The sequence below is a fragment of the Mustela erminea genome, chromosome 6 (assembly GCF_009829155.1).
Source record: "Mustela erminea isolate mMusErm1 chromosome 6, mMusErm1.Pri, whole genome shotgun sequence".
Classification (NCBI taxonomy): Eukaryota; Metazoa; Chordata; class Mammalia; order Carnivora; family Mustelidae; genus Mustela; species Mustela erminea.
In genome coordinates, this window is record NC_045619.1 from 86,358,047 (window position 1) to 86,382,758 (window position 24,712).

The following is a 24,712-nucleotide window of genomic DNA, read 5'->3' on the forward strand; positions in this document are numbered from 1 at the left end:
TAATTTATTTGACAGAGAGATCACAAGTATGCAGAAAGGCAGGCAGAGAGAGAGGGGGAAGCAGGCTCCCTGCTGAGCAGAGAGCCCAATGCGGGGCTCCATCCCAGGACCCCAAAATCATGACCTGAGCCAAAGGCAGAGGCTTAACCCACTGAGTCACCCAGGTGCCCCTTATCCTTGTTTTTATATTTAACTAGCTAAGAGCCATCTGGGTGGGTCCACTGGTTAAATTCAACTAGCTAAAATCAAGCACTTTGTTTTTGTTGTTGTCCTTTTGTTTTGCTTTAGCCCAATTTCAAGGTTTAACTGAAAGTAAACCTGAGTTTTCCCTCTATTAATTCTCTTGGCAGGGGTACCTGGATAGCTCAGTGGGTCTTGAATTCGGCTCAGGTCATAATCTCAGGGTCGTGAGACTGAGTTCCTCCGCATTGGGCTCCATGCTCAATGTGGAGGCTGCTTGAGAGTCTTTCTTTCCCTCTCCCTTGGTCTCTCCCCTCCCTATTTGTGCTCACGGGCACGTGCACACACACAGCTAAGTTCGTGTACTCTCTCTCCCTCCAAAAAAAAAAAAAAAATTCTCTTAGGGATCACTACTGGTTTAATGCTCAGGAGGTCGAAGACTGTGATTTTTACAGGCTTATAAGCAACACCGCTGGGATACTGACTGTTCTTTCTTAAAAGAGACCCAGGTTATCCATTAACAAAGTCTTATAAGGAATTACTTAGTAATACTTGCATAGCAATCAGCATAATGTGTTAGTCTTTTCCTATTTATACCACCTGAGTACCATTCAGATTCACTTGATAGCCCTGAATGTTAATATTAAGGAACTCTTCTAAAATACATTGGCAGCAAGCTCTTGTTTTTCACTTCAAAAAGAATATCTTAATTACTCTTTAGGTATGTATTTCTAATTAGGCAGGAATTACTACAAGTACTTTCTTATCTTTTGTCCAGCTTGGATCACTTAAGGCAACTGGAATTCAGTTATATAACATCTCCCACCACCAAAAGAGACTATTAGAGTACAGACTGCAATTTTATTTTTATTTTTATTTTATTTTATTTTTATTTATTTTATTTTTAAAAAATTTTTAGTATATCTGACACACAGTAACAAAATACGTACTTATCAATAATTACTTTAAATGGACTAAATTACTTCAAATGGACTTAAATTACTAAAATGGACTAAATTCTCCAATAAAATGACATAGGGTGACTGTTGGATTAAAAAAAGAAAAGACGCACCTATATGGAACCCACAAGAGACTCATTTCAGACCAAAAGGCACATGCAGACTGAAATTGAAAGGCTGGAAAAACATACACCATGCAGACGGAAGGGAAAAAAAAGGCCAGGGTAGAAATACTTATAACAGACAAAACAGACTTCAAAACAGACTGTGGATGCAAAAACCCTCACAAAATATCAGCAAACTGAATTCAACAATATATTAAAAAGAGTCATTTACCACAATCAAGTAGAATTTATTCTAGAGATGCAAGGATGTTCAGTGTTTGCAAATCAATCAGCATGATATATCACATTAACAAAAGAAATGATAAAAACCATATTATCATCTCAACAAATGCCAGAGTATTTTACAAAATACAATATCCATTCATGTTTTTAAAAAAACACCAAAAAACAAAAACAAACAAACAAACAAACAAAAACACTTAACAAAGTGGATTTAGAGGGAACATACCTCAACATAATAAAGGCCAGATGTGACAAACTGAGAGCTAACATCATACTCAATACTGAAAAACTGAGTTTTTTCTCTTATATTGGGAACAAGACAAAGATGTCTACTCCTGCCACTTTTATTCAATGTTACTGGCACAAGTTGGATACTTGTCCCAAAGAAGAAAAAGAAATAAAAGGCATTCAAATTGGTAAGGAAGAAGTAAATCTATCACTATTTGCAGGTGACATGACATCATATAAGAAAAACCTGAAGTCTCCACCAAAAAACTACTAGAACTAATTGAACTTAATAAAGCTGCAAAATATAAAATTCATATGTAGACTTTGCTGCATTGCTCTACACTTAAAATGAAGTAGTGGAAAGGGAAATTATGAAAACCATCACAGAAGTGCACCCCAAACAATAAAATACCTAGGAATACACTTCACTAAGGAGGCGAAAGACCTGTGCTCTGAAAATTTTAAAACAATGATGAAAGAAATTGAAGACGATACAAATAAATGGGAAGATATACCATGCTGTGGATTAGCGTGCACTAATTAATATTGTTAAAATGTCTCTATTATCCAAAGCAATCTACACATCCAGTGCAATCCCTGTCAAAATACCAAGAGCATTTTTCACAGAACTAGAACAAATAATCCTAAAATCTGCATGGAACCAAAAAAACACCCTGAATAGCCAAATCAATCTTGAGAAAGAAGAACAAAGATGAAGGTATCACACTCCCAGACTTCAAACTGTACTACAAAGCTATAGTAGTAAAAATCGACACATAAATCAATAGAATAAATAGAAATCCCAGAAATAAACCCGTGGTTATATGGTCATTTAAAAAGAGACAAGAACATACCACGGGGCAAAAGACAGTCTCTTCAGTAAATGGTGTTAGGAAAACACATGCAAAGGTAGCATATATGCAAAAAAAAAAAAAAAAAAAGACAAAAGAATGATACTGGACCACTTTCTTATACCACAGAGAAAAACAAGCTCAAAAGTCAATTAAAGACATAAATGCAAGACCTGAAACCGTAAAAATCCTAAAAGAAAACACGGGCAGTAATTTCGTGGACACTGGTTTTATTTTTTTTTTAATATTTTATTTATTTGCCAGAAAGAGAGAGAGCACAAGCAGGGGGAACGGCAGGCAGAGGGAGAAGGAGGCTCCCCACTAAGCAAGGAGCCTGATGAGGGACTCAATCCCAGGATCCTGGGACTGAGCTGAAGGCAGATGCCTAACCAACTGAGCCACCCAGGCATCCCTGGACGTTGATTTTAGCAACTTTTTTTTTTTTTTTTTTTTGATCTGCCTCTCCAGGCAAGGGCAACAAAACCAAAAATAAACAATTAGGACTACATCAAACTAAAAAGATTCTGCAAAGTAAAGGAAACCTTCAACAAAATGAAAAAGCAACCTACTGAACTGGAGAAGGTATTTGTAAAGTATATATTCAGTAAGAGGTAAATATCAAAATATACAAAGAATTCATGCAACACCCAGAAAACACGATGTGACTTAAAAAGGGTCAGGGGTTTTTAAGACAGCGGTGCCTGAGTGGCTCAGTTGATTAAGCATCCAACTCTTGATTTTGGATCACATCATGATCTCATGGTCGTGGGATCAATCCCCACGTCAGGCTCCATGCTCAGCCCAGAGTCTGCCTTAGATTCTCTCTCCCTCTCTCTACTCCTCCCCCTGACTCTCAAATAAATAAAATCTTAAAAAACAAACAAACAAAAATAGGCAGATGACCTGAATAGACATATAGATACGTCTATATCTATATGTGAATGACATATATCTGAATATCTATATCTGAATGACAATAGATATGTCAAGGAAGACATCCAGATGGCCAACAGACACATGAAAAAATGCTCAACATCACTCAGCATCAGGGAATTACAAATCCAAACCACAATGAGATATACCAAACCTCATACCTGTCAGAATGGCTAGTATCAAACCCTTAAGCACTAATGGTGAGAATGCAAATTGGTGTAATCACCATGGAAAACACCATGGAGATTCCTCAAAAAATTAAAACTTCAGCACTTTTCATATAATCCAGCAATTCCACTACTGGGTATTTACCCAAAGAAAATGAAAACACTACTTTGCACCCCTATGTTCCTTGCAGCACTATATGAATAGCCAAGATACAGAATCACACCCATCATCAGATGAATGGATAAGAAAGTTGTAGTATGGAATATTACTCCACCATAAAAGGGTGTAATCTTGCCATTTGCAACAACATGGATGGACCTAGAAGGTATACTAAGTGAAATACGTCAGACAAATACTGTATGATTTCACTTATGTGTAGAGACTTACAAAAACAAATGAACAAGCAAAACAGAGACTCATAAATACCAAGAACAAACTGGCAGTTGCCAGAAGGGAGGGACATGGGGGAATGGGCAAAATAGGTGAAGGCTATTAAGAGGTACAGACTTAACTGCAATCAAATAAATGAGGATATAAAGTAAAACATATGGAATATAGTAAATAATGTTGTAATAACTTTGTTTCCTTGATGGGACATTCCTCATTTTCACAATCAGAAAGTCAAATAGCAAATATCAACACTTCTATACCAGCAAAGACTTTTCTACCTCTCCATTCACACAGGCTTGTACCTTGCTTTTTTTTTTTTTAATATTTTGTTTATTTATTTAACAGAGAAAGATACAGCAAGAGAGGGAACACAAGCAGGGGGAGTGGGAGAGGGAGAAGCAGGCTTCCCACTAAGCAGGAAGCCTGACATGGGGCTCAATCCCAGGACCCTGGGATCATGACCTGAGGCAAAGGCAGACGCTTAATGACTGAGCCACCCAGGTACCTCTTGCACCTTGCTTCTTTTGCTCATTACTTAATGAGGAACCAGTCTGAACTGCTGGGCTCTGAGAGGGCAGGGGCTTGGTTTCTTTTTCTTCTTTTTTTTTTTCAGTAATATTTGTAGCCCCTCTTTTATTATTCAGAATCTACAAACATAAAAGGAAGGTGGTCATATGTGAAATACTGATAAATGAATTAAGCAGTACAAATAAAAATTCTTAAGTTAGTCCAAGTTTACATTATTTTTTCTTTAACAATCTCTACACCCAATGTAGGGCTTAAACTCAGGACTCCATGATCAAGAATCACATGCTCTACCAACTGAGCTAGCCAGGCGTCTCCATTATTGTAATAACTTTGAATGGTGACAGGAGGTAACAACACTTATGGTGGTGAACATTTTGTAATGCATATAAATACTGAATGACTACGCTGTATGCCTGAAAGTAATATAATACTGTATTACGTATGTCAACTGTCCTTCATTTAAAAACAAACAAACCAGGGCACTTGGGTGGCTCAGTAGGTTACATGTCTGACTATGGATTTGGGTTCAGGTCATGATCTCAGGGTCATGAGACTGAGCCCCACATCGGGCTCTGTACTCGGTATAGAGTCTGCTTAAGACTTGTTCTCCCTCTCCCTCTGCCCCTCCCTCCACACCCCCACCCCAGCACTTTTACTCTCTCTCTCTTCTCCTCTCACTCAAAACAAACAAACACCCAAAAAACCAAAGCAAAACTCTTTGACAAAGCAGGAAAGAATATCCAATGGAAAAAAGATAGTCTCTTCAACAAACAAGTGTTGGGAAAATTGGAAAGCAATATGAGGAAGAATGAAACTGGACCACTTCCTTACACCATGCACAAAAATAAATCCAAAATGGTTGAAAGACCTAAATGTGAGACAGGAAACCATCAAAGTCCTAGAGGAGAACACAGGCCAGCAACTTCTTTGACTTAGGCACAGCAACTTCTTACTAGGTAAGTTTCCAGAGGCAAGGGAAACAAAGGCAAAAATGATCTATTGGGACTTCATCAAGATCAAAATCTTCTGCACAGCAAAGGAAACAGTCAACAAAACTAAAAGCCATCCTATGGAATGAGAGAAGATATCGGAAAGTGCCATACCTGATAATGGGTTGGTATTCAAAATCTATAAAGAACTTACCAAACTTGGGGCGCCTGGGTGGCTCAGTGGGCTAAAGCCTCTGCCTTCGGCTCAGGTCATGATCCCAGGGTCCTGGGATCAAGCCCCGCATCGGGCTCTCTGCTCTGTGGGGAGCCTGCTTCCCCCTCTCTCTCTGCCTGCCTTTCTGCCTACTTGTGATCTGTCAGTCAAATAAATAAATAAAATCTTTAAAAAAAAAAAAAAAAAAAAAAAAAAGAACTTACCAAACTCAACACCCAAAAGAAAACAAATAATCCAAATAAGAAATAGGAGATATGAAGAGACACTTTTCCAAAGAAGACATCCAGATGGCCAACAGACACATGAAAAAATGCTCCACATCACTCGGCATCAGGGAGATACAAGTCAAAACCACAATGAGATACCATCTCACACCAGTCAGAACGGCTAAACTTAACAACACTGGACAACAATAGATGTTGGCGAGGATGCAGAGAAAGGGGAACCCTCTTACGCTGTTGGGGGCGGGGAATGAAAACTGGTGCAGCCACTATGGAATAGAGGTTCCTCAAAAAGTTAGAAATGGAACTGACCGGCAACCCAGTAATTGCACTAGTAGGTATTTACCCAAAAATATTGATTTGAAGGGGTACATACACCATTATGTTTATAGAAGCATCATCAACAACAGCCAAATTATAGAAGAAGCCCAAATGTCCATCAACCGATGAATGGATAAAGAAGTGGTCTATATATACAATGAAATATTATTTAGCTGCTGAAAAGAATGAAATCTTGCCATTCTCAACAATGTGGATGGAGCTAATATAATGTATAATATAATAATACATAGAGTGTATTATGCTAACCAAAATAAGTCAGTCAGAGAAAGACAAATACCATATGATTTCACTCATATATGGAATTTAGGAAACAGAAGAATAGAGGGGAAGAAAAAAAAAGAGGGAGACAAATCATATGAGACTCTTAACTATAAGGAACAAACTGAGGGTTGCTGGAGGGAGGTGGGCAGGGGATGTGCTAAATGGGTGATGGGGATTAAGGAGAGCACTTGTTATTATGAGCACTAGGTAATATATGGAAGTGACAAATCACTAAACTCTACTTCCGAAACCAATATTACACTGTATGTTAACTAACTAAAATTCAAATAAAAATTTGAAAAAACAAAAACCTCTAGTTAAATTGACAAAAAAAGACACATACTATCAGTATCAGTATGGAAAAGAAAGCATTTCTATAGATCCTACAGACATTAAAAGGATTAGAAGAGAATATTGTGAACTCTATACCAATATATTCAGCAACTTAGACTTGTTAGGTGGCAAACTTCTGAAAGACACATTACAAAAACAAACACAAGAAGAACTAGAAAATCTTAATGTTCCTATATTTACTAAAGAAATTAAATTTGTAATTAAAAATATATACAGTATGTGTATTTATATAATTTTAAAATGTCTAAATTTTATTTTAAAATGCAAACTACTCAGAATAGTCAAAGCCATTTTGAGAAAGAACAAAGTCAGAGAACTTAAACTACCTGATTTCAAGATTTTCGGTAAAGCCACAGTAATCAAAACAGTGTGGTCCTGGCATATGGGTGGAATAAAGACAATAAAGCAGAACAGAATTCCCAAAAACAGACCCACACGTATATGAGCAATTGATTTTCAACAAAGTTGCCAAGATAATTCAATTGAAGAAAGCATAGTCCTTTCGACAAATTATGTTGGAGTAACTACATTTCCATATGGAAAATATATTAACATTTATGCAATATACTTTAAACTTATAAAGTGCTTTCTGTCAATTATATCTCAACAAAACTAGAAAAAATTAAACTTGTCCTTTATCTCATATCCCATATATTAAGAAAGAAAAAAAAAACTTTAATAGAATCATAGGCCTAGCCTAAATATAAAATCTGAAACTATGAAACATGTAGAGAGAAAATATAAGATGAATTCTTTACAACTATAGAATAGGCAAGGGCTTTTAGGGGGAAAAAATCATGGACAAACTGACTTTATCAAAAGACACACTAAGAAAATGACAACACGGATGGACCTTGAGAGCATTCTTCTTTTTTTTTTTTAAAGACTGATCAATTTTTAAGATTATTTATTTATTTTAGCGAGAAAGATAGAGAGAGAGGGAGAGGGGCAGGTGGAGAGGGAGAGAGAGAACCCCAAGCAGACACCCTGCTGAGTGGAGAGCCTGAATTGGGGCTTGATCCCATGACCTCCATATCATGACCTGAGCTGAAACCAAGAGTCAGACGGACACTCAACAGATGCACCGAGCCACCTCGGCACCCCTTGATGGCATTATTCTAAGTGAAGTAAGTCAGAGAAAGACACATACCGTATGATTTCACTTACATGTGTGAGAAAAAAAAAAAAAGAAAAAGAAAAAGAAAAAAAAACCCACAAAAGAAAAAACAACAACAAATTCATAGATGAACAGATTGGTCATTGCCAGAGGCAGGGGGAGCAGAAGAGAGGGGATAAGATAGGGACACTGCTAAAAGAATTAAAAAGACAAGCCACAGACTAGGGAAAAAAAATCACACATTTGATAAATGACATATACTGAGAATATACAAAGAATTCTTGCTCTTCACCCAATTTAAAAATGGGCAAAACAGTTGGACACCTTACCAATTAATACACACAAATGGCAAATAAGCCCATTGAAAGAAGCTCAACATTATTAATCATCAGAGAAATGCAAATTAAAGGTATAATGAGAGACCACTATGTATCTTTTTAAATGGCTGAAGTTTAAAAAGACTACCATACCAAGTATTGGGGAGGATGTGGGACAGCGAAATCTCTCATACACCTGCAGTGGGAATATAAAATGGCATACTTGCTTTGGAAAACGGTTTGGCAGTTTCTTCAAAAATTAAATATTTGCCTACCATGTAACCCATCCATTCTATTCATAAGAATTTATCCAAGAGAAATGAGAGCCTACGTCCACACAAAGACCTGTACGCTGATGTTCACGTTAGCTCAATGTGTGATAGCCACAAACAACCCAAATGTCCATCAACAAGGGAATGGAGGGTGCCTGGGTGGCTCAGTGGGTTAAGCTGCTGTCTTCGGCTCAGGTCATGATCTCAGGGTCCTGGGATCGAGTCCCACATCGGGCTCTCTGCTCGGCAGGGAGTCTGCTTCCTCCTCTCTCTCTCTCTGCCTGCCTCTCTGCCTACTTGTGATCTCTCTCTGTCAAATAAATAAATAAAATCTTTAAAAACAAACAAACAAACAAAAAACAAGTGAATGGAAAAACAGTTACCGATCCATACAACAGAACACTACTTAATAAAATCAGTGGATTCGTGCAACAGTGTTGCTGACCTTCAAGATAATTACCCTGAGTGGAAGAAGTCAGACAAAAAAAAAGCAAGTAATGCCTGATTCCATTTGCTTATAATTCTAGGAAGTGCCTATCAATCTCTAGTAACAGGAAACAGATCAGAGCTTGCCTTGGGATGGGGCAGGCTGGAGGAAGGGAAGACAAAGGGGCAAGGGGAAACTTCTGGGGGTGATGGATGTGTTCATTATCTTGATGAAGTGATGGCATTACAGGTATGTACATATGTCAAAATGTATCAGGCTGTATACTTTACATATATGGTTTATTGCATGTCAATTCCACCTCAAAAAAGCTGCTAAAAATGTAAAAGATATAACATATGTATAGGATATAACAATAGTGAAACAACAGAACACTCCTGTATCCATCACCCAGTTTAAAAAAGTAAATGTTACCAGAGCCACGGGGGTGGCGTGTGGTGTGGTGGGGTGGGTGGGTGGGTGGCAGTGGTGTGTGTCAGTGGATAAGCCTCCAATTCTTCATTTCAACTCAGGTCATGCTATCAGTCCAGCCCAGGGCTCCCCAGTCCAGAGAACCAGCTAGATATCTTCTCCCTCTCTGCCCCTCCCCCTCCCCCTGCTCATGCTCGCTCTCTCTTTAAAGAAATAAAATGTTTCAAAAAGTAAAAGGAAAAAGTAAATGTTACTGTTATTTTTTAAAATTTCTGCCTTCCCCGTCCTACTCTAAAGCCAGGGCTCACTTTTTTTTTTAATTTATTATTAAAAACAGATGACTGCTTCAAACTATTTTCTGTGTGCTTTCGGTTTTTAGTTTCCCAAGGATGAATATTCTGGAGACGATTTTTATCTAAATTAGCTGAGTAATGCAGCAGTCCCACACAGTCTGAAGTTCAAACTCGCCCTTTGAACCAGAGGGGAGCCGAAACAGTGACTTAAAAATAACCCCGTTGAGTTAGGAAAGTCTGAGAGCCTCAGCCCAGAATGCAAAAGGGGTAAATTCTTATTGACTGTGGCCAGGCAAGCGCGTCTAATCACCTCCTGTTTTAAAATACGTTAGGAGAGGGGCCAAAGGATAGGCAAGACGGGGACACTTGCCAGCAGCCTTCCGGTTCGGTTTCACCAGGCTCCACCCACAGATTGTTTTCTTTGCAGAGGTCATTGGAGGACCCCAGAGGGCGGGCCTAAGTGCAGAGAAAACTCCCGCAGGAAACTCAGAGTAGTTCGCAGAGAAAGAGAACTGCTTTGGAGTTAAGGGACTATAATCAACTTTCCTTCTAAGGGAAGCTGGGAACCTTCTCCCTTGGCTTCGTGAAAACTAAGCTGAATCTTTTGTCAAACGCCTATAAATCAGGTGAAATGGGCCCCTCGCCCATGATGTGACTTCAGCTGCGTCTCTCTCTCCCAACCGGTTCTTTTCCTCTGTGGCTGATTGTCCTTGGAGTGTGGCCAGAAAGGGTCCAGGGCTAACTGGTCTTTCTCTTTGGAGTGATGGCGCTTACCATCGTTATCCTCAGGCTACTTGTCTGCATCCTGGCATTTCCCATGTTCCTGCTGAACTTTCTGGGCTTGTGGAACTGGATATGCAAAAAATGGTTCCCCCACTTCATGCAGAGGTTCACCGTGATCTACAACGAGCAGATGGCAAGCAAGAAGCGGGAGCTCTTCAGCAACCTGCAGGACTTTGTTGGCCCTTCTGGGAAGCTGTCCCTGCTGGAGGTGGGCTGCGGCACTGGGGCCAACTTCAAGTTCTACCCGCCTGGATGCCGGGTGACTTGTGTTGACCCTAACCCCAACTTTGAGAAGTTCTTGATCAAGAGCGTTGCGGAGAACCGACACCTGCAGTTGGAGCGCTTCGTGGTGGCCGCGGGGGAGCACATGCCGCAAGTGGCCGATGGCTCTGTGGACGTGGTGGTCTGCACCCTGGTCCTGTGCTCCGTGGAGAGCCAGGAGCGCCTCCTCCAGGAGGTGCGCCGAGTGCTGAGGCCGGTGAGTGGGGGGTTGTGAGGGGGACTAGTTAGTGGTAACCACATCACCAAGGGCAGTTTTGTCAATTTCAGGTGGCTCAAACATTCAAACATAAAAAGTAAAACCACTAGAGAAGGCACTATTGCATTTTTAAAAACCTTAGAGTCAGAAGGAAGCTATAAAGGGAAAGACTGATTCTGAATACATCAATTTTAAAAAACTACAGAGAATAAAAAAAAGTACCAAAACATAGAAGTATTTGCCAGGGATGACAGACAAAAAGGTTAACTTCCTTCATTTTAAAAGACATTACAAATCAAGAGATCGATAGGATTTTTTATTTTTATTTTTATTTTTTTTTAAGATTTTATTTATTTACTTGACAGAGAGAGATCACAAGTAGGCAGAGGGGCAGGCAGAGAGAGAGAGGAGGAAGCAGGCTCCCTGCCGAGCAGAGAGCCCGATGCGGAACTCGATCCCAGGACCCTGAGATCATGACCTGAGCCGAAGGCAGCGGCTTAACCCACTGAGCCACCCTGGCACCCTCGATAGGATTTTTTAAAAAGAAGAAAAACACAAGAGAAAAATAGGCAAATGGGAACAAAAATGTAAATACAGATAACCAATTACAGGGGTGCCTAGGTGGCTCACTGGGTTAATGGTGGGACTCTGGTTTTCTGCTGGGGTCCTAATCTCAGGGAAGTGGGATCCAGCCCCCACCTCGGGCTGGAGCTGGGTGTGGAATCTGCCTGGGATTCTCTCTCTCCCTCTCTCTCAGCCCCTCTCTCACTTCGTCCTGCCCTCTTTAAAAAAAGAAAAGAAAAGAAAAAGCAAGCCAATTATATGACAAAAATGCTCAGCCTTCCAAACAAAGAAATACAACACAATACAACACAAGATACCGTTTTTACCTATTATAATGTCAGAGGCTTTTAAGGTCAATATGGTATTGGGGTTTGTTTGGGAAGCAGTACACCCCATACTGGAGGCACTGCCCTCTTTGGAGGGTAATTTGGTAATATTCAAAACTTAAAGTGAACACAGTCTTGTATCCAGTAATAATTTATCCTATAGCTACACTGCACAAATATGCAAACACTTGCCTATTTGCAAAGACATTCTGTGGAGTATTTGTAATAGCATAAACTGGAATTGTCCATCAGTAGGAGGCTGTTCAAGTAAATGGTCACATAGCATAAAAGAAGAGCTATCTATGTTAATATGAAAAAATCCCCAAGAGATAATGTTAAATGAAAAAAAGCAATCAAAGCATGGACTATTACGCAGCGTATAAGCCCACTGTGTGAGAGCTAACACACACACACACACACACACATACACACACACACACACATACATGTATATGGTAATGGGAATGATAGACATGAAACTTTTTTTTAAAACACTTTTGTCAAAGAGTTATCCATCTATTTCAGAGAGAAAGCACATGAGGGAGGGGCCGAGGGAGAGAGAGAATCTCAAGCAGACTCCACACTGAGCACAGAGCTGGGCATGGGGCTGGGATCCCATGAACCTGAGATCATGACCTGAGCGGAAATCAAGAGTCCGGCGCTTAACCAACTGAGCCACCCGGGTGCCCTGAAATGTTCTGATTCTTATATTCAAGTGCTGGGTTCTTGTGTCCTAAGGCTGGGCAGTAAATGGGTAAGGCTGGTAAGTGTTTTGCCTACAGCATTATTCCTACAAAGTAACGATTCCCTGTATTTTCTAGCACTCTCAGTGAGATCGCATTCATGATGGTCCTCCCTAGCTCCTGTGAAGCCCCGGCTCTCTGCTGCATTTGACCAGGAGCTGTATTACACTGTCCTTTAACCCTCTCAACAGTCCTTTATAACAGATACCGTCTTCATGGTGTGAAACTTGCCCAAAGTTACACAGCTAGTAGGTCTGACTTTCTTTAACACAAATCTTCTCCCTTTTGCACCATATAGCGCTTGTCATTAGGGCCTTTTTATCTACCCGACTTCAACACTTCCACCACTTTTACTGGCTGTTCTTCCTCTGCCCATCTCTAAGTTTGCCAGTACCATGCATACACAGATGGTTTCCAAATGTGAACATCTAGCCCAGATCTTTCTTCTGACCCCGCACCTTTGTATTCATCACTGTATTCAACCATCACCTGTACGGGTGACATGCCATCTCTAGCTTAACCTGTGTTACCCCAAGGGTGACATCAGCCTCCGTAGACCTGGGCCGCCTCCTGCTCTTGTCTACCTGTTCTTATCTATGGAAAAAAAAATTTTTTTTTAAACCACTCAGGAAATTCCAGGTTTTCCATTCTGAGCACAGGTTTTTTTTTTTTTTTTTTTTTTTTAAAGATTTTATTTATTTACTTGACAGAGAGAGATCACAAGTAGGCAGAGAGGCAGGCAGAGAGAGAGGAGGAAGCAGGCTCCCTGCTGCGCAGAGAGCCCGATGCGGGACTCGATCCCAGGAGCTGAGATCATGACCTGAGCCGAAGGCAGGGGCTCAACCCACTGAGCCACCCAGGCGCCCTGAGCACAGGTTTTTAAGATTTATTTTATTGTTAGAAAGAGAAAGTGTGAGCACAAGCAGGGGGAGCAGCAGGCAGAGGGAGAAGCAGGCTCCCCACTGAGCAAGGAGCCAGATGTGGGACTCAGTCCCAGGACCCTGGGATCATGACCTGAGCCCAAGGCAGGCGCTTAACCAACTGAGCCACCCAGGTGTCCCCCTCAACCCAGGTCTTATCTGCCCCCTCTCAGCTGTCTGTCTGGGATAGGCAAGACTAGAGTAGCCAGAGTGTGACTGTCACCACGGGTTTTGGAGGGGATTTGCTCCCCACAGAGGTAGAAGGGGAGAAGACTTCCAAAGTCCTTCTGATAATGTAGAACTGTGTCTACACTGCACCCACATTTATAATAAATAAAAATCCCTGAATAAAATCCCTAATGACACAGTGGTACCATGGCTTCAGTAATGCTTTTAGATGCTTCAGTATTTTAATTCATCATAGAATTTACATCCTCGTGACAATGGTACAAAAGTATAAGACATGCTTGTTTAGTCTCAGGCAGTGCTGGGTGTGGATTCAGACTCTCCCACAGGTTTGCAAAGCAGAACCCAAGAAAAATGTTCAGATGAAGTAAAAAAAAAAAAAAAAATTTTTTTTAAGAGACATTAAAAAATTTTGTACTTTAAAGGCAAACAACTTGGGTGCCTGGCTGGCTCAGTTGATAGAGCATGTGACTTTCTTTTTTTTTTTTTTTTTTTAAGATTTTATTTACTTATTTGGGAAAGAGAGTGAGCACAAGTGAAGGAGGGGCAGAGGGAAAAGCAGACAACCCGTTGAGCAGGAAGCCCAACATGCAGCTCGATCTCAGAACCCTGGGATCCTGACCTGAGCCGAAGGCAGGTTCTTAACAGACTGAGCCACCCAGGTGGGACTCGAGGTTGTGAGTTTAAGCCCCACGTTGGGTGTAAAGATTCCTTAAAAATAAAAAAGGCGGGGCGCCTGGGTGGCTCAGTGGGTTAGGCCGCTGCCTTCGGCTCAGGTCATGATCTCAGGGTCCTGGGATCGAGTCCCGCATCGGGCTCTCTGCTGGGCAGGGAGCCTGCTTCCCTCTCTCTCTCTGCCTGCCTCTCCATCTACTTGTGATTTCTCTCTGTCAAATAAATAAATAAAATCTTTAAAAAAAAAAAAAAAAAAAGGCAAGAAACTGGGGGGAACATATATGGTCTTATACTAAATTACCTAAGGAGTAAGAAAACTCAACACCCTATTAGAAAACTGAAAAAAGACATCAACAGATCAAGCAGAAGAGAAGTCCAAATCACCAATAAGGTTTAGCAAAAAAATGTTATATATATTAAGAAATTAAAGATATGCATATTATTGAAAATGAAATACCATTTCACCCATCAAATTGGCAGGATACAGAGGAAAAAGTATAGATGGGAGTTTGTTGGAAACTGGCACTCACACCCATTGCTGGTATGAATGTAAACTTGCAATGCCTCTTCCAAAGGGCAGTTTGACAACCTGCGCCAATAGCTTTAAGAAGGCACAGACTTGGGTGCCTAGGTGGCCTAGTCGGTTAAGCATCTGGGGTCATGATCCTGGGGTCCTGGAATCCAGTCTTGCCCATCACAGTTGGGCTCCTTGCTCAGTGGGGAGTCTGCTTCTCCCTCTGACCCTCCCCCTTCTTGTGGTCCATCTCTCAAATAAATAAAAATCTTAAAATAAGTAAATAAGTAAAATCTTTAAGAAGTAACAGATTTTTGACTCAGCAGTTCCCCTTTTTTGCAAGTTATTTATTTGGAAATAATTAGAGATGGGCACAGAGATGTATGGATAAGGATAGTCACTGTAATAGTATTTACAATAATGAAAAGTTGGAAATAACTTCAATGAGAATAAGTAAGAGATGGTACCTGCAGTGCTATGAAATACTGTGTAAAGAGCTTTTAAATCACATTTTAGAATGATATTTGAAAACACAAATAAAGCAGGTTACAAAACAGAAGTTACATTCTATTCCTAGTTTTAGGGAAAAGATACATATTCATACGGTGTGCACACAAAGTTTTAACAGTAGCTATATTGAGATGATAGAACAGTGCCTGTTTTTCTATTTAAACTTTTCTTCATTTCCTAAGGTCAGCATATGATCAAGGTAGTATTTTTAAAGATTTTATCTATTTATTTATTTATTTGACAGAGAGAGAGAGATCACAAGTAAGCAGAGAGGCAAGCAGAGAGAGATGGGAGCAGGCTCCTTGCTGAGCAGAGAGCCCAATCGACCCTGGGCTCGATCCCAGGACCCTGAGACCATGACCTGAGCCAAAGGCAGAGGCTTAACCCACTGAGCCACCCAGGTGCCCCATGGTCAAGTCAGTATTACTAGCCTCTATCAGCTGGAATGTCCAGGGTCAAACCAAACCTGATCTGACAATTACAAGCTGTGTGACTTTGGGCAAGTTGCTCATTTTCTTTGTGGCTCACTTTCCTTATCTGAAAAATAGGACTGATAATACTTACCAAATAAGTTTATCATAAGATCAAGCAAGTTGATGTGTGATAGGCATTCATGCATCATGATAGCTAAACCTGCAGCAGTTCCCCCATACCTTGCATATAGGAACTGCTACCAGGTTTAGTTGTCATTATGCATCACTTCTATGAACAGAAAATACATGTTAATTCCATTAGATTGGCAGCTCTGGATAAAACTAGACCGAAGGTGAGACTATTGGCCAAAACGGTGTCTTAGTAAGTGCTCATTTATCCATGCCTTCTCATAGAGTTAGCCTTTAGGGCCACTGAAATTGAAGATTCCCTCATCTTATAAACCTGTTCTTCCAAAACTAAAATCCGTGGGGCTTTTTTGTTTTTTTTCCTTTCTCAGGGCGGGGCTTTCTATTTCCTGGAGCATGTAGCTGCTGAGAGCTCAACCTGGATTTACTTCTGGCAACAGATCCTGCATCCTTCCTGGTACCTGCTGTTTGACGGGTGCCACCTGACTAGAGAGAGCTGGAAGGCACTGGAGCGGGCGGGCTTCTCCGAGCTCAAGCTGCAGCACTTCTGCGCGCCGCTGTCCTGGGAGCTGGTGCGCCCCCACATCTGTGGCTATGCCATCAAGTAGCCCAAGTGGGGAGTAGAGGGCTGAACAGCTCATAGCTTCAGGCTACACTCTGACACTTCAACTACTAATTGGAAGAAAGAAAACTTTTTTTTTCTTGTTTTTAAGGTAAAGTTGCATTTCATCCTTAAGAATTTATGTTATAACTTCTTCAGCCATTTTCTGTTGTCTCCAGGGAATCAAAACCAAGCCAAAGCAAAACAGGGTTCTCCCTTAAAAGGAAACGCTGGGCTTTCATAATTGAAGTTTACTATTATCCCCAAACTTTAGTTTATGGGATAACTTCAAAATCCTTCTGGTTTATATGGCTACCTGGCAGATTTTCATTTCACCCCTCTCTTTGAGAGCTTGGTGCTAAGAGGCAGTGAAATCACTCAAAAGAGGATTTGAAAAGGGAGAAGTGACAAGATCTTGAAACTTCACAGACTGAACCAGGGAATACTGATTAGTTGAAAATCCAAATCTCAACAGCCCAGATCTTTCTGAAAGAGAAATCTGAATCTGTTTGTTGTTCTTAGTATCAGCAGGGCTGGTGTTGAGAATTAATGGACTAGGAAGCCACACCTAGCTCTGCCCAGCGTTGTTTTTACTCCCGCAGTCCACTGACGTTTATTTTCCTGCATTCCAGTCTTCATTTTTTTTTTATTACCATATAATGCAATCTTCAGTACTTAAAGATTGTACTTGACATATTAGTGTATCCAGAAAAATAGCCGAGGCACTTAAGATTCTTGAGTACATTTTCCTTATTATGTAGCATATAGTTTGCTGCCTCCTGTCTTAAATTGTAGGCCAACTGTAGTTAGGAAAACCTTGTTTAATTAGGTACGCTTTGTAAGACCCCCTTAAAACCTAGGCAGCCTGGGAGTCTGTAGAGAAATAGACACATATTTGGGGGATTATTCTGACCAAATTTCCACTCCTGTCCCGAGATGATTTCTTTGTTCCTTGCCATCATGGAAACCTCTGAAAATTATAAGTGCTTTGAAAACAAGTGTTGAGGGGCGCCTGGGTGGCTCAGTGGGTTAAAGCCTCTGCCTCTGGCTCAGGTCATGATCCCAGGGTCCTGGGTTCGAGCCCCACATTGGGCTCTCTGCTTAGTAGGAAGCCTGCTTCCTCCTCTCTCTCTCTGCCTGCCTCTCTGCCTGCTTGTGTTCCCTCTCTCACTGTGTCTTTCTCTATTAAATAAATAGATAAAATCTTTAAAAAAAAAAGAATAGCATTTTCAGCAACTGTGTGTATTTTAATAAAGTTAGTACATTTTCTATAAAGTATAATGACTTTACAAAGGGACTATTTTAAATATGAAATCAATCAATAAATTCACATTGATTTTAGAGATGGAAATAAATGGTTTGTGTCTTTGCTGGCTTGGCTTCACTTTTTTAATGTCTCTGGGAGGGGAAAATTAAGCTATTTGAACATATAGATTTTTCTTTCTACTACCAGGTAGCTAGTGGATTTTAGAGAAAGCAATTTGGGAAGGATCAGAGTGAGTTTTGGAAGGTTCAAGCCCAAAGACCCTCACTTATAAAATCCATAGAGTAGAAAGAAAGGACACTTAACTATTCTAGCTCTCTCGAATGTGAAGGCAGTTACTGTTAAGGTGAGGTTGGGACCTTTGTCTAAGGCCTCCTGAGCTCTACAACAGCAATCTCCTCCCTCTACAGTCTCCCCAAAGGAGGACCCTCCTTAATCAGCCACCTCACTATTGGTTAGGTTACTCTAGCGACTGAGAAATTGTAAAAACCATGCATTGACATGCTGATATGTTACCAGCATGTAGGAAGATAATGCCAAAGTACTAGACACATTCTTACCAATTCCTTCTTATCTAAGTGGCATGGAAAATATTATCCTCACATTCTGTATAAAACTAAGACATGGAGAAATAAAAAAATGGAGTTTCTCATATTCCACAAGTTACTGAGTAGGTGTTAGAAGCCCCAGTTCCCAGAACTATAAAACCTGTTTCGACATGATTGGGGCCGTGTTACCTATGCACTGCTTTCCTCCCCAGGCCAAGACGACACACGTTTATGGCCATTCCAACACCCCATGGAAGTGACCTAAGCCCCTGCAAAATGGAAAGAGAAAAATGTAAAACATGTCCAACGTGCTGGTTAGGATTTCTCTGATGGCAAGTGGCACAGCTCTCAACCAAAAAAGGCTTAAGTAGAAAAAGGGCTTTAAATACTCAGGTTAGTGAAAAGACAGGGGGACAGAAAGCCTCAGGCACATCTTGAGCAAGGCTCAGCTGAAACTCCCTGATGTCACAGCTGCCCTCCTGTCTGCCCTAGTAGAAGTAGGGGCCAATCCTCATGCTTTCAGAGTCCGCGACCAGTAGGAGAGATCAAGTCTATTCTTGCAAAAACTCCAACCAAAGTTCTGGATTGGGTCTCAGTTGTCTCGAGTTGACAGTACGGAGCACAAGCCCATGTGTGAACCCATTCTAATGTTTAGACCCGATGGATTATGCCGCATGGCTCAAGTGCAGGTCACAGCGCCTCATTCCTGAGGCTGAGCACACCCAGACCACATGAGCTGAGACAAGGAGAGTTGTATATCCTCGAAATGAAAACAGGGCCAGTGACTGGGGACAGCAGGAATGCATGCCGAGCAGGCACACCACAGGCGGCCCCTAGAAGCACATCGCATTTAGGTCAGACCCTCTGCCCTCTGTCCTGTGGTAGGTCACAAAGCACCACGTTGAGAATGCTGGCTTCTCAAGAGGCTATACAACAAGGGAAATGAAAAACCAACGACACTGGCTTTGGCACCAAAGTGACCAAAGTCAAGTCCTGGCTGTGTCCTTTGTTGGTTATGTGACCTCGGGCAAGTTATATCTCTTGTGTCACCTTCCTCACCTGTCAATGAGGTTACTATCATCCTACAGGGTTATTGTGAGGAATTAACGAAGTGAAGCACATTCACATTCAAGCCTTCACATTCGAGAGAGTTAGAATCTGACCCAGCCAGGGAGGAGGATCACAGGCTTTCTTGAGGAAGTAACATCCAACCTGAATTCCAGAGGATATTAATACTGGGGCATAAGAGAACAGCTTGTGCCGTAGACAAATAAAAGGAGGAAACACAATCTGTTTGAGGAACTGGCAGGGCCAGGCGGCATAGCTGGTGGGGAGAACTGGGAAGGAGAACTACTTTTTCCATTAGCTTCTTCCTTATCTAGTTAAGCCCCGGGATCCATGAGCACGATAATTGACTTCAACTTAACAAAACAAAACACCATTGAAATTGCTTATATTTATATTATAAAACATTCTGGTCCTAAGTCTTCTAATATTGTAATTGTTTCTTCTGAATTCCTATATACTTCAGACTTGAATAGCAAGTGAAGTGCACATTGCATAATAGTTCTTTTTGGACTCTTGAACCTTAACAGAAGACTTTCCCTTCGGTGTTGCTTTAGAAAACACAGAACTTAACACAACTGAAATTCTTGTTAATCTGTTAAGGCACTTGAGAGTGGAATGAATCACAGCTGCCCAATGTCAACAAAAGCAAAAAAACCACAAAAAACAAAAACCAAAACTGTTTAGTAAGCATCATTTTAATGACTTCAGTACCTAAAACCAATAGTATTCAAGCTACTTTAAAGAATAATCAGAATTCCCTGACCCATGGAACCACTGGAATCAAGAACAGAGGTCATGTTCATTGAGGGCACAGGAAATGAACGCAGAGTGACCAATGTTCTCAATTTCTAGTTGACAAACATAAAACAAACAAAAAAATAACAGAGCAATTGGCTGACCAAGAAAGGTATTATTTTGTTCCTAAAAGAAAGTATTTGGAAACCTGTAAAGAATTACATAGAACCAAGGGAAATTGCCATTCAGAATTTACCATTCTAAAAATAAAAACCTCTCACGTCCAACAGCCTTAATTCAGGCTGTGTCCTTCTCAATCTTTAAAATGTGTCTGACACTGATGTCAATGTTTTCCTTGGAATGATCCTTTTATTCCATGACTCTAATAGCTAACAATATAACTGTCCATTTATTATGTGCATTCTTTATGCCAGGCACCAACTTTTTTTTTTTTTAAGATTTTATTTATTTATTTGATAAAGATCACAAGCAGGCAGAGAGGCAGGCAGAGAGGGAGAGAAGCAGGCTCCCTGCTAAGCAGAGAGCCCAATGTGGAGCTTGATCCCAGGACCCTGGGATCATGACCTGAGCCGAAGGCAGAGGCTTTAACCCACTGAGCCACCCAGGTGCCCCCAGGCACCAACTTTTTACAGGATTTTTTTTTTTTTTTAAGATTTTATTTGAGGGGGAGAGCATGAGCAGGGGTAAGGGGCAGAGGGAGAGGGACAAACAGACTTCCTGCTGAGCAGGGAGTCTGATGCAGAGCTCAATCCCAGGACCCTGAGATCATGACCTGAGCTGAAGGCAGACGCTTAACTGAGCCACCCAGCACGCCTACCACAATTATTTTCATGTAGTACTCATAAGTCTACAAGGCAGGGAAATTACCTACAACTGACAAATGAGACCAGTGGGTGTTCTATCACTTGCCCAAAGCCACATGGGGAATAGTCATACCAGTATACCTACATAGTTTACCTGATTCCAAAGCTCAGGCCTCCCCACGATGTTGCAGTGCTTCTTGAGGTCTTCTGGAACCCAAGTCCCTTTAGGGGGGCCATTTACTGTGAATGGTCCCACAAGACTCAAGGGAAATGAAAGACCAATGACAGTGGAGTTTCTTCACATGGTGCCTTACTTGGGTCAGTCTGTTTCAATCCCTTGAGCAAGCCTTATAATCCTAGGTTGTGAGCCATCACCTATTTGAAAAAGATTCTTAAACCTCAGACTTTTGCCATTCCTTTGATATTGAGAATTGAACACGTCAAAAACAAAATTCAAGTTTATAGCAGCAATGTCCACAACAGCCAAACTATGGAAAGAACCTAGATGTCCATCAAGAGATGAGTGGATAAAGAAGATATGTATGTGTGTGTATATATACATATATACACAGTGGAATACTATGCAGCCATCAAAAGAAATGAAATCCTGCCATTTGCAACGATGTTGATGGAACTAGAGGGTATTATGCTGAGTGAAATAAGTCAATCAGAGAAAGACAATTATCATATGATCTCCCTGATATGAGGAATTTGAGAGGCAGGGTGGGGGGTTTGGGGGGTAGGAAAGGAAAAAATGAAACAAGATGGGATCAGGAGGGAGACAAACCATAAGAGACTCAATCTCGCAAAACAAACTGAGGGTTGCTGGGGTGAGGGTGGTAGGGAGAGGGTGGTTGGGTTATGGACATTCCAGAGGGTATGTGCTATGGTGAGTGCTGTGAAGTGTGTAAGCCTGATGATTAACAGACCTGTACCCCTGCAGCAAATAATACATTATATGTTAATCAAAAAAAACCAAAAAACAAAATTTGCTGGGTCTCTCCTTAAATAAGCAACACTTTCTAATTTCTTCAAAACCTATAATTATTTCCCAAGGACCAGATAAAGAGATGCCCTTCTAGAAAGCATTTACTGGCTATTTCAAGTAGCTTCCTCCTAGAGAAGTCTCTTAGCATTCAGTAATACCCATGGCTGTGATTTCATAACACTAATCTCTTCTTCCTTTCTTCTACATGCCAGACACAGTGCTTACTAGATAGCAGGTGCTACCAAAGTATTTACCAATTAATTCATTATCAAGTCCTACCCCTTCTACATACCTCTCAGATGGTCCCTTCTACTGCGTTTTCACAGCTGCCATCTTGGTCTGAGAACTAAGCCCCAGCTGACTATACATACAGACCGAGTGTGGACGGATGGAATGACAAACCATTTCCATGAGAACTTGCTAGGTATTGCATGATTCAGGGATAGGGCAGAGAAGTAGCTCTAAGGTGAGGGGAAGATACTACATCTGGATATGGCAGTGGGAAAACACGCCTTTTGCAATGAACTCAGCCTTCTTTGCCTTCCTTCACCCCCCCACCACCAACCTAGGATGGAAAAACGGAAGCTCATAACTTTCCTGGGGCACAAACAAGTGGTTTCCTAGGAAAGCACAAATATCTGAGCCAAGTCACAATCTCTCATGCTAGAAAATGCTTCAAACGGGTCTCCATGCCCTCACCACCCATCTTCAAACCCATAATTTCCAAACATTTTAGCCACTCCTGTAGCTCAACATCATAAAGGAAGTTCCTCAGTGTGAAGTTGAACTGAGGTTGCTCAGCAATGTTTAGGAGCACCTGTCAACAGATATCTCAATACTTCTCTCAGCTTCGCGGGGTTTGGGGTCAGAACATTTGAATCCAGATCTCATCACTGCATCTTACCAATATTTTGTTCACTTAGTATAAGATGAGACCACCCCCTACAGCTCCCGGCATTCTTTTTTTTTTTTAAATATTTAATTTATTTATTTGAGAGGTAGAGAGAGACAATGAAAGAGAGAGAGCATGAGAGGAGAGAGGTCAGCGGGAGAAGCAGACTTCCCGCTGAGCAGGGAGCCCGAGGTGGGACTCAATCCCAGGACTCCAGGATCATTACCTGAGCCGAAGGCAGCCACTTAACCAACTGAGCCACCCAGGTGCCCCAGCTCCCGGCATTCTTGTGAAGATGAAGGGCATAAATGCAAGAGGTGCTTTATAAACTATCAAATTGATGGTCATGTGCGCTGGAGTTTCTTCACATGGTGCCTTACTTGGGTCAGAGCCTGGCCTCCGTAAGCATTTGTGAGAGGAACAGAACGGAGTTTATCTTGCTGTGTAGGAAGAGATATTTTACTTCTATAAATGTGGTCCTGGAATTCCCATCAACTGCATTATCATATACCATGTTTTCTGGAGATTCAGCATACCTTTTCTTTAAGATTTTATTTGTTTATTTATTTGAGAGAGAGAGAACACACAGGCATGCAAGTACAAGTGGGGTGGGGGGAGGGGCAGAGAGAGAGAGAGAAAACGTAAGCAGACTTCCTGCTGAGCACAGAGCCCAAGTCGGCGCTCACTCAGGGCTTGTCCCACAACACTGAGGTCATGACCTGAGCTGAAACCAAGAGTTGGACACCAACTGTGCCACCCAGAAGCCCCACAGGAGACTTGGCACAATTTTAAAGAATTCTCCCATAAAAAATAACTTGGCATAGGGGTGCATGGGTGGCTCAGTGGGTTAAGGGTCTGCTTTCGGCTTAGGTCATGATCCTGGGAACTGAGCCAGGAGATAATATGCTTCTCCCTTTGCTCAGCAGATAATATGCTTCTCCCTTTCTCTCTGCCTATCTCTCTGCCTGCTCCTGCCCTCTGTCAAATAAGTAAAATCCTTAAATTTTTTTTCAAAAAATGACTTGTCAAAGCTCTAATTTTGGCATCTAACAATAAAAAGTTTGGCACCTATGTGAGATGCTGCAAAGAACTTCTACACAGAGTGCTAGAGATGGAAACGTCATTCCCCAAATCCCTTTAATCTTTATTTTACCTGCAGGTAAAATACCTGTCAGCTCACATTTTACCTGTCAGGCTAACCAGGCAGTATTAGGACCATGAAAGCAGCAGCGCTCAGTTCAAATTCCATCTCACCTATCAGGTTATGGGAACAGATCATTTACTCTGATCCCAGAAGAAGAGTTTCTTTTCAATTTTATTGTCCACCAAAGCTTAGGAACAAAGAAATCTAAAAACCTTAAAAAAAAAAAAAAAAAAAAAAAAGAACGGGGCGCCTGGGTGGCTCAGTGGGTTAAACCTCTGCCTTCAGCTGAGGTCATGATCTCAGGGTCCTGGGATGGAGCCCCGCATAGGGCTTTCTGCTCAGGAAGGAGCCTGTACCGCTCCCCCCCTCCGCCTGCCTCTCTGCTTACTTGTGATCTCTCTCTGTCAAATAAATAAATAAATCTTTAAAAAGAAAAAAGAAGAAGAAAATGCTGCAATATTAAAATAAATATGTAATATTTATTTGTAAATATAAATGTTGCCATATATCAAATTGCTTACCAATCCATGCAACCTCATCTGCCCAAATGTTGAAAGTGGGAGAAAATGTGGGAGAAAGTGGGCACAGCTAATAAATCATTCACAATC

The 24,712-nt window shown here is 41.2% G+C and overlaps 1 protein-coding gene across 1 annotated transcript; it reads left to right on the forward strand.

Moving 5' to 3' along the window:
* The first annotated feature begins 10,241 nt into the window (after positions 1–10,241).
* METTL7A (methyltransferase like 7A) lies at positions 10,242–17,173 on the forward strand. Its single transcript, XM_032348207.1, has 2 exons — positions 10,242–11,042; positions 16,412–17,173. The coding sequence occupies exons 1-2, from the start codon at positions 10,545–10,547 to the stop codon at positions 16,646–16,648; spliced, it is 735 nt and encodes a 244-aa protein (XP_032204098.1). The 5' UTR covers positions 10,242–10,544; the 3' UTR covers positions 16,649–17,173.
* Positions 17,174–24,712: the final 7,539 nt, after the last annotated feature.

Bases quoted from the DNA above. Each gene is read 5' to 3' on its own strand.
- METTL7A (XM_032348207.1), top strand. From the start codon at position 10,545: ATGGCGCTTACCATCGTTATCCTCAGGCTACTTGTCTGCATCCTGGCA. The intron at 11,043-16,411 runs GTGAGTGGGGGG...TTCCTTTCTCAG, and splicing joins TGCGCCGAGTGCTGAGGCCG to GGCGGGGCTTTCTATTTCCT.